The sequence below is a fragment of the Lygodium microphyllum genome, chromosome 1, assembly GCF_053477565.2.
Source record: "Lygodium microphyllum isolate KBCC chromosome 1, Lygodium_microphyllum_v1.1.10, whole genome shotgun sequence".
Lineage (NCBI taxonomy): Eukaryota > Viridiplantae > Streptophyta > Polypodiopsida > Schizaeales > Lygodiaceae > Lygodium > Lygodium microphyllum.
The window spans coordinates 71,315,307-71,325,743 of record NC_141135.1 but is presented as its reverse complement, the minus strand read 5'-3'; the positions used below and the strand labels follow the sequence as shown (position 1 = coordinate 71,325,743).

Genomic DNA, 10,437 nt, shown 5'->3' with positions numbered 1-10,437 from the left:
CTCCTCCCAAAGAAGAGTCACTCGGGTCCCCTATGTTAAAAGATTGGTGTAGAGCACATTGAACTTTGGAGATGGCAATTGAGTCAAGAGATTCACTGCCATATCCTCTAAAGAGATAGTCCTCCCTCAAGGGATGCAAGCTCATCCCTCATGTCCTCTAGTTTATTGATGTGATCCTTCATGGAAGGGGAGTCATCAACACTGAGCATTTGAAATTTCTTCTCAAGAGAAATCATATGGGCAAATGCCTTTTTATGATAGAAAGACACAAGTTTCGGCCATACTTTTGTTATTATCTTCAATTTGTGAACATGCACTAGGATAGAATCCCATAAGCTCATAAAAAGGATTGAGCTCGAGAGTTGAGCCAATCCCAAAGGGTTGCATGATGCATTACGGTTCTCACACAAGGATCCTCCATAGGACTGTCAAGGATGCATTCCACCTTACATGACCAAAGCAAATAGTTAGAACCATCGAGTTGATCCTCTTTGGTAAAGAAGGAAGAATATGCACCTGAATAGGTGGTGCCATGTGGGGAAATTTAAGGCCAGTAGAACCGGCTCTATGAGAAACATGGAGAGAGTGGAGAGGAAGTTGCTACTTCGAATTTTGAGACTAAACAAAAGGGCTTGAAGACCTCCAATCCTCATGATGATCAAGCTGCTTATTAAAGGAGTGATTAGAAATCTCATCAGACATTGAACTGATGGTAAGACATCTTCAACACTTATAAACATCCACAAAAATCTACTTTTTTGTTATAGACGGCCTTGAATAATGGAAAGTAGCTACACCACTATGAAGGAAAGATTGTAGATGTCTTGCATGAGTTGTGTGAACCAGTCATCTTGGAAAAAGTTAGTTTTTAGTAGCAAGGAACAAATTGTTGAAACTTTGTATTTTTAGCTTGGGGGGTCCCTCTCTTGATGTGGTACCTCTATATCCCCAATTTGGCAATGATACCATGTGCAAATGTGCATTTGAAGAGAATCACATACACAGAGAGAAGAGAGAAAAAGAATGTTATATTCGAAATCCTAAACTCAAGGCCCATATGCTACATGAGTCTTGTCCAAGAAAAAGAATGTTATATTCAAGGCACTAATGAATTTTTCAAGAAACTAACAAAGCAAGTCTAATAAGTATGCTTGTGGGTCATTGATGGGAATGTAAGATCTATTGCAAAAATGACCTCTTACAAAACATGTGGACACCATTGAGATAGTTTTACAAGATTTTTTAGTTGCTAAAAAACTAATTATTGTACCACGTATAATCCCTAGAGTAGCAAATGCTCATTAGCTAAAAAATATTTTGGCAATCAAAAGTACTATTGGTCATCAAAATATAAGATTCATGGACTTGTAAAAGACGACAATAATTTTTTAGCTAGGTGAACCAATGCAACATGAAAAGATTGGTATCAATTCTTGCATCTCATTAGAAACAATTTCACAATGAAGCAAAACGATGCATCCATAAAGCACACATACAATAGAATGTAATACTTCACACAATTGTTCTTTCTCACATTACTTGGGTATACCTCCATGCAAAGACATTACGAATGCTTTCATTCTCCTTGCACAAAAAACACACACACACACACACACACATGCGATCATGATGATTGCAAAACTTATTCATGTCCTCTCATATCATTACTAGAAGTATTGAATTGGCCTTACATTTTCTCAAATACCTAACTACACTTAAAGATGCATTCATGATCATAGTTCTAGACTTTGTGGCGCTAGGTGACTACACAAACATTTCTGAATGAGCTTCCTTAGCTCTTTAATACATTCACATTGCATCTTCCAACATAATGCATACAAGAAACTACAAAATTCCTATAATTGGCTAGAGCATAACTAGACAAACATTTAAAATCATGAATAATTGTTTGTTGCCTTGGATGGAGTCTCTTCAGTCCAACAATTTGGGTGAAACATTTCACCAAGCTTTATCTAAGATCCAATTATGATGAGATATAGCTAGCTACTAAGGACATTCTAAAAATCAATTTTCACACAGGTTATCTTGGAATCAAAGACAACTTAAGAGTCAACCTCTCACTCAGAGTCATGATTTTGTCCCTAAAGATGTCGTTGAGAACAACAATCATTCGAAAAAGGAAAGTGTTACATCCTTGGGCATCGAGGATCATCAGGTTACTTGGTGTGAATGCTCCCTAGCTTTTGCAGAATCAAGAATCTTGTTAGTATGAAAGCACCCTAAAGGATAGAGTGCTCTGACGAGGACTCAAGGGATCATATATGCGTGATGTGCTCCCCACACTTGGATTCTACACCTAGGCATTCCCATCCACACCCAAGACATGTCGACTGATGGCATGAGACATCGGCTTTTGCACTGGGGAGCTTGACCCAACATGCTGCTGGTCCAAGGCTTGGGACTGATGATCATGTTCGGCTCTGTGACAGGTCTATTTTGATACCTTAGCCTTTGTTCCCAAGCTATAAACAGTCTTCAAAAACTCAAACGAAAATTCCAAATCCCTCCTCTTAATCAGCATACTTGGAATAAGGAGGTATTCCTCCTTTGAAGGCATGTTCTGGGTCTGCACATTTCGAACACTTACAATGCTCAAAAGACCTATTGCCAAGCTAAAGTAGTTCTTTCAATGGACACAAATGTCAACTCCATGAAAGAGGTGCTGGAAAGCTAATAGGACACAGCTGATAACACATTGCCTGATTTTTTTTGCAACACTACTGCGAATATAATCTCTCGTTTTAATATATTGAAGATAAAAGGGTAAATGCCAGCCAGAGAACAGTATATACCAGCATTTTTGGGGGTAATTGTCACTTCCTTTCCAAAATCACAAGAGAGGCCTTCAAAGTCTCTCTGATAATGTGCTACAAGCCTAGCTATCTCTTCTTGTGTTTCTTGTTTTCAAATGCATGAACAATTTTATTCCAGGATCTCAAAGCAATCAGCGAAGGAATGACAACCCAAATGTTGTTCATGAAGATGTAGTAAAACCAATAATAAAATGATCCAGCAGCGTACTCATTCCCATCCAACCATGTAGTTGCAAAATACACGATACAACCATACAGCTGGCCCAAGGAGATTGATAACTGAAGAGGATGCCTGTAAGGTTTCCTTGCCAAAATAGCATACCTGCATGCACACCCAATATTAGGTTCCCAATAACTCAACCACGCAGACTTGATATTAGCAGACAGACAGCTTACACTGCAAGAAGGCATGCGGGCCCTTCAAGAACAGAGGTGATTCCTTCAACTACAACCACTGCAGAATCTCTAGCAGCATACCTGGAGTCACCCTTGCTGTATTCTTTCCCTGAGTGATCATAAACATATCATAGCTTCAAAAGTTATAGCAACTGACCCTACATAGCAAGAAGAGAGATGTGACCAAAACAGCATCTTTAAGAACAAGGCAAGCATTTACTCACAAACTTCAGCTAAAAAATTGGGCGTGTTTTTCCTGTAAAAATCTGGAGTGAACACAAAATAGCCCTCCAAAATGATATGGGTGAGCCCAGTAAACATCCACCAGCAGACGAGAAGCCGTTCAATACCAAGCAGATGACGAAATTTACCTGGAAATATAACAACAGAAAAATTTGTTAGCAAGACTAGAATACTTGCACAATCTGCCACCCCAAACCACCTTTGATACCAAAGAGCAAAAAATAACCAATCAAAAAAGTGACTGTATCCCATCACTATCCGGGTGTTACTATCCTACAAATAACCAATCAGAAGTAACTGTGTTACAATCCTGCAAATATTACCACATGCAAGTCATTGAGAACACCTACTTGGGTTACATCGATAGAGATGAAACTACCATCTCAAGCACAATTATACCTACAAACACGTTATTTCCTCTTAGTATTAAACTTGCGTAAGCTATTTAATCCCTCTTCCAACATCTCAAAGATCATAAACTAGGGGCAAGGAAGTGGTAGACAGTTACATCCTTGGCCATCTTGATGGGCGCTAAAAACATTGGTCACAATGGTCATAAAGTGCCCCTAGTGTGATAGACAAGTGGCGAAAAAGTGTCAGATTTTGGATGGCCTCATTATAGATAGAGAAAATAATGTATATTGTAGCAACATCACTAGGACACGCTCAAAGTAATCATTAACACGACAAATATGATTTTGTGAAGCGCATGTAGGACCAACCAAAACTACATGAAGTACCGATGAAGTCTCCACCATAAAAACAACACAAAGATGAAGTGCCACACTTGAAGTGGGAGAGCAACTGAAGTGAATAAGAGAATAAAATGACGCAATTCGGAGTGCCACGAAGGTCTAACCAACTAGTCCAAACTGTTTTTGTTCCCATATGTTGTCAAGAGTAAGCATCTTTTCGTTCGCCACATGCTGTTAAGAGTAGGGCTCTTCAGCTTTATACAATTTAGCACTAGAACTTAAAACTGCACACATCTACACTTAGTCCTAATGGGCTTAGTAACACTAAACTTAATCACTCAGGACTTTAATTGAGAAGCAGATACACCCAACCCATAACAAACCCCCGCTTGCTGTTCCACAAATACTGAACAGAAAGACAGTACGATAATTAGGAAATCCCAGATGTGCAGAAATGATGTGTGTGTAGTCCACCTCTAATGTGGCAGCATCTTCCCCTTCAGGTTGATGAGCATTTATTTTTGGTGTCAATAACCAAGCACAGTTGTCATGTAATCATTGTCATTTGATCAGTCAGTTCCCAAGGCTTCCATGCTGTTACGTAACCTAAATTAAGCAAAAAAATAAATGCTAATTAATGGATAAATTTATTAATGTAGACAGATTTTGCTCATCTTTCTACCTAACCAGGCTGTTTCTGCAGTCCCCAACTTCCTTGGGCCAGGTGACAGTGCTGCAGTTTTCCAAGTTCCAACTCAGTCTTTCATGTCAGATCAGTACCAGATAAACCCCAGATCAGACCTGCCTTTCTGTGTTTGTCTCTCAAAGCAGCAGCAAGAATTTTCTTCTCTATTTTCTTCCTTGGTTCAGACCTTGCCTGTTGCTTTTCTGTCAAAATACAGAAGCCCAGCAATTTCCCCTAGTTCATGTTTTTCAAATTAGGCCTGCAACAGGCGTTTTCGGTTCAGTCTAGCCTATCAACAGAAGACAAGCCATTTCTGTAAGGGACTTGCCATTTCAGCAGAAAACTGATAAGTTGACAACTTGAACCCAGGCCAGAACTTAGGAGCTTATACCTTTTTCCAGGTTTAGTTTTGTGAGAGTGCACAACAAATGCAGGAACACAGAGAGAGGAGCAGAGTATATGAAAATGCAAAAGAAACAAAAAGAAAGCACTGATCTAAACACTGATACAAGGCTGCACACAATCAGCCCTGCACACTGGAGATGCATCAATGCAGGTGCTGGATTAATGGCAAAAAATGGTAATTTGACTCAGGAAGATGAAAGAGAATGACTTTGATGATGAATGTGTGATGAAGCCATAGTCTGGGCTAGGCGTATTAAATAGGCATTAAAACCTAGAATAGGTGGACCTGATCCTGGGTTCAGATGAGTGGTGGCAGAGATATATCAGAGGGGCATGCTTTTGATGTAGCATCCCCCAAATGACTGAGACTTCTCTCCTCTTTCCATTGGACCCACCCTCTTTTTACTGACCCATCCCCCTTGGAAGAGCCTTGGCACTAAGAAAAAACCTCTCTTTACCTTCTTGTAGCACACTATGCCTCCTGCTTCAGTGTTCACACAAAGGAGGCAGAAGGTTGGTCATGGTCTGCAGTGATGCTGTCTCCCTCTGAACCCAGCCTGATACTAGAAAGGATGGTGCCGGCTGAAAATGGCCACCTTGTTGCCCACATGGCAAAAGTGTAGTGTGAATAGAGTAAATGACAATTGCAGAGCTCCCAATGTCCGCGTCTCAATCTAAGACTCACAGGCATGCGATGTACATGGAACAAAAACTTAGAGAATGAATGAATCTTGATTGAAATCAAGTAATACAATGGGCCTCAAGCCTTTGTGTCTCTAGGACTAGGGCTGAGGGGTGAGCCAAGGAGTCAGTAATAACAGAGGGGTTTGAGATGACTGCACTGTCCCAGAATAGTAGTGAAGGGAGTGTAATACAGACTGCAGTCCTCGATAATTGAATGATGATGAAGAGCAACTTTTAGTGGCTGCAACAACAAAAACACAGCTGTCTGCTGATGGAAAGGGAAATTGCAAAAAAAGCAAGTGACCGCTGATGAAAAGGACCTGCAACAGCAAGAATTGCAGCTATCTGCCGATGAAAAAGGTTTCTAGGAAGGTGCAGCTCCTGTAAATGCAGCTACAACTGTCAACCTGAGGTGAGAAAAGTCTATGCGAGGTAGATGACTGCTGCAGAAGATAGGTCACTGCCCCAGAAAGTGGACAACAGTAGCAGCTGATGGTTGCCAACCTTCAACAGGTGAAGAAAAAACAAACATACGTGGGGAGCAGGTCGATTGCACTGGGTGGCAGCTCCACAGTCATCAATCATGGGTGACAGCTCCAATAATGTGGGTGCAACTCCAAGTGACTCCAAGTTAGGCAGCAGCAATAGCTCCACTATGACAACATTCACCAGGTGCTAGAGAGAGGAGAGGAAAAGAACATGTGGAGGGAGAGTTACTAAGAGTGAATAATCTGAATGCGAGAGTGAGAGCTTGGAAGACCCAAAACATGCCCTTTTATAGAAGATTTTTGAGCATTTATTCTATTGAGTGCAAATAAGGCTTTTTAACAAAAATAAAGCTTTCTCGGGCTGTCTTTAAGGAGCAAATTAAATGTTAATGCAGGCCTTCATTTTGGTAGCTCAACATCCCACCGTCATCTAGCTTGGGTATGCACTTTACCATCCTTTACAAATATAAAATTAGATCCTATTTTTGCATCAGTTCCTCTAGGTTCGTTTTCTTTCCCTTGAGCTAGCTTAGGTCTTTTTCCTGGTTTTACAACAATTTTCCCGTCTTTCCCTTAAGCGAGTACCACTTTGCACCCCAATGTAAAGTTATTGGAATGCCACCTGTGCAATATACACCTCTCATGTATCCACAAGTGACTTACCATTCATTCTGCTTTCCAGTGCTACTGTGTTGGGCATCCCACTTCTGCACTCTCCACCTCCATCCCCATCACATATATATTTGAGGATGAAGACAAGTAGGGGCTGTAACTTACAATCAGCTAGCATTTGTGGCTTCTAGATCAGGTTGGCTAGTTTTTGGTAGATTTGGCCATTTATAGCCTGCCCCTTAGTTGGCTAATAATTATTCTTGCAGGTTCCAACACACTCTGACGTTCAGGGATTCTCCTTCATTTTCCAGTGCTACCTTCAATCATCAGCCTGATCTGGTGCCCTCATTGGCACCTTGGGCTGTGTGCAAGGACTAATTAGTCCTCTTTCAAATTTAGCTTTCATGTAATTTAGTGCAAATTTTCTTCTTCCATTCTCTTCTTTTATTGCAGTTGCTCTCTTCCCTTATCTCTCCATGTTCATGTTTCCTCTTCTATTGTGCACTCTCACATGGTATCATCACCAAAGTCAGGACTCCAAGGTTCTCAGGATAGAAGACCACACTTAATTTTCCATTTGGAGCAAATCTGTCACAGAGAATGCACATTTTCTGCATTGTTTGGGCCTTTTACGAAGTGTGCAAGGCATCTATGACTTTCTTTTGCAGAGTGTAGCTGATTTCACTCCATTCGGCCAGTCCAACCGCAAAACACGAGTTTTTTTTTGTGTTTGCAGGTCTATTTGAAGAGTTATGGAGTACCAGTTTGACAGGTTTGATGACTAAAAGGAGGAGACTATTCAGTTTTCCTTTGATAGGCGTTCCTATTAGTTAGGTCAAAATGGATGCTTGTAATGAGAAGGTCAAATTTGATTCCAGTGTCACGAAAATTCCCAAATGTGCTTTGAACTTTCCCGAATGCATAAGAAACTCGATCCACCAATAAGACGGAACCGATCCAGTAAATAAAAGAGTTACCTGACAAAAACCAACTGAGGGAAATAACTGTCAAGCTAGCAAGCACATAGATGGAGAAGATGTATGAAATTGTTGTGAAGTTGGGAACAAAGCCAGGAAGCTGAAGGCTCTGAGGAACATATGGATGCTGCACCATCTTGTGCTCTTCACAACTTGTCCCAACAAGAGCTGCGTCGATCAGAAACCAAGGTCCAACAGCAAAGTTGAGGGGAAAGGCCTGACAATGTGAGGATTAAAGTGTTAATACCTTTGATGCCGTCGAAGCATTCAAGGTATAACAATGGGATCTGCCAAAACATCAAGAAGGAAACCTATCAAAGCCCTGCAAATGATGAGAATAAAAACGGTTAATGCCTGGTTTAATACCTTTTGAAGGATTCAAGGCAACAATGGCGGAAATCTACCAAATATCAAGAAGGAAACCTAACAAAAACCTGCAAAATTTGAGAATCGAAAGGTTCAATGCCTTCTGGAAAGAAGCTCATGACGATGGCAATCGATGACAGAACCCTCAACAAAGCATTACACTGGTAAAAATGGCAGAAACCTACCAGAATAACAAGAGAAACCTCTAGGTTTTTGGAAGTTCAAAGATACTTCTGGGAAGGAGCCAGTCCCACAAGCATCTTCTTTGCATTTGCAGGAAGGGAAATTGATTAAATAGTAATAAAATAACAATTGTACGACGGAGACTGCAGCGTGGAATCTGGCAAGAATCGAATCAGAAATGGAGAAATTTTTTCCTACGAGCAGACTTGATGATGCAGATCCTACGAGACAGGCTTGGAAGGCTTTTACCTGCTAAGTAGCAATCTTTTGGAGCGAAGATTCAGCTATTTAGCGCTCCACACGCGGCAAATTCTAAAATACAGACAAAGGTAAACAAGGTGATGTAGGTGATCAGAAGGGCCTTGCCAAATGGACTATTGTAAGCACGGGGGAATAGGTCTAATGGATGTAAGGGTGGTGCCACACCTTGGCTCTCGCTAACTAGTCTTAAGTCCCCACACAAAAGTGAATAAACGTGCCTTCGCACACACGTATTTGTAAACTTGCATGCCATGCAACACAAATGTTGAAGCCTTTCATTCATGTGCAGGTCCATAAACTTCCATATCATGCCGATTTGATGAATGAAGAGAACATAGAATCAAGGTCATTTATGGCCCATTGAATGGGTGTTTGCCATATAGGCTTCACTTTGCGAAGTACACATAGTACCTTCATTTTTAAGGTACCAAGTGAATTTTGCAAAGTTTGTTATCTCATGAAGTCAAAGTCAATGACCATCCTCCATGTGCTACACAAGGCGACCACCTTCACTTTAGCAAGTCCAACTGACCTACATGTGGCGGGAATCTAATGTGGCATATTCTTGGCTGTGGACCGCTTGATCACACTTTGCGTGATTGGTAGTACTGTGAAGCTTGCGATGCTACACCTTCCTCAAAAAATGTTAAGCAAACAACGTGCTTCGTGTTGTCGTGCCGTTACACGAACACATTGTGAAAAACTCTAGAGTGCATCATCATTCAACTTTCTTATTGATCTAGAGAGTCAATGCCATATTAGTCATTAGTGTCAGTGTCCATAGTGTGGATAGTTAAAAAATACTAGATTTTTAGATAAGTTTAGTCTACTTTTGATATTTTTGATATTATTTTTTGTAAATATCCAAAAGCTGTAGACAACTTCTAGAATAGGATGACATGTAAAAAAAAAGCAAGTGGCTTTTAGTCATTTTTGGGGGATTTTATGCAAAAAGAAGGATTGCCAAAATCGTGCAACGCACAATCGCAGTTTACAAGCAGCAAACAACACTCCGAACTGGGAGAAAAACATGAAGTGATCTGGGAGAATTCTAAGCAAATGTCTTGCTATTTTACCCCCCTTTTGAAGCCAACGGAAGCATTAGATTAGTGGTCTAGGCAGCAAAGAAGAAGCTACTGTTTGATGCACATTTTTGGTCTACAAGGGATTTATCTTCTCAAGATACAGAAATAAATTGATAGGCTTCACCTCTATGAGTATTCTTCTACATCTTTTATTTCTTTGAACCCCTTCTCTTTCGTCAATTGCTCTCCCTAAATTTCCCTTCACCCTACTGTCTCTTACCCCCGTGGTAGACTTTCGACTCCAAACACTCCGATAGTAGTGAACTCGACGTGAAATTTGGCAACATGTGTGTAAAGATGGGAGATTCTACATGTTCAAGTAGTGGTGATGCTTTACAACAGATGATTGCTTTGTTGCAACAACAACAACAACAACAATTGTTGTTACAACAGTAGATGCAAACTTGGCAGAAAGTAGAAAGAATTGATTCCTTAGCTGTGAATGCATTGTAGGCAGTGGGAGAGGAATTGAAATAGTTTAAAGGTCAAAATGTTTCATCTTTCATCTAGTTATATGAAGAAA

The 10,437-nt window shown here is 40.5% G+C and overlaps 1 protein-coding gene across 7 annotated transcripts; it reads right to left on the bottom strand.

Annotated features, from left to right (window-relative positions):
• Positions 1-1,913: 1,913 nt before the first annotated feature.
• LOC148041244 (putative 3-beta-hydroxysteroid-Delta(8),Delta(7)-isomerase) lies at positions 1,914-8,963 on the bottom strand. Of its 7 annotated transcripts, XM_087678382.1 has the most exons (8): positions 8,818-8,931; positions 8,571-8,645; positions 8,386-8,453; positions 8,267-8,306; positions 8,020-8,171; positions 3,455-3,601; positions 3,231-3,339; positions 2,743-3,156 (listed from the first exon to the last, which is right to left on the bottom strand). In XM_087678382.1, exons 4-8 carry the CDS (start codon positions 8,284-8,286, stop codon positions 2,901-2,903), a joined length of 684 nt encoding a protein of 227 aa, XP_087534508.1. In that variant the 5' UTR covers positions 8,287-8,306; positions 8,386-8,453; positions 8,571-8,645; positions 8,818-8,931; the 3' UTR covers positions 2,743-2,900. The 7 variants fall into 7 exon arrangements, 6 of the variants coding, with proteins under 6 accessions (XP_087534508.1, XP_087534477.1, XP_087534485.1 ...); XR_015690934.1 differs by lacking the exons at positions 8,386-8,453; positions 8,818-8,931 and adding an exon at positions 1,914-2,587 and having other exon boundaries at positions 2,814-3,156; positions 8,267-8,341; positions 8,454-8,811; XM_087678351.1 differs by lacking the exon at positions 8,386-8,453 and having other exon boundaries at positions 8,267-8,341; positions 8,454-8,725; positions 8,818-8,963.
• Between the last annotated feature and the right edge of the window lie 1,474 nt (positions 8,964-10,437).

Excerpts from the sequence above, each read along its gene's own strand:
- LOC148041244 (XM_087678351.1), bottom strand. The coding sequence starts at position 8,286 with ATGCTTCGACGGCATCAAAG. Across the intron at positions 8,172-8,266 it reads ATGCTTCGACGGCATCAAAG|TTGTGAAGAGCACAAGATGG; the intron begins GTATTAACACTT and ends TGTTGGGACAAG. Across the intron at positions 3,602-8,019 it reads CCTCAGTTGGTTTTTGTCAG|GTAAATTTCGTCATCTGCTT; the intron begins GTAACTCTTTTA and ends TTATATTTCCAG.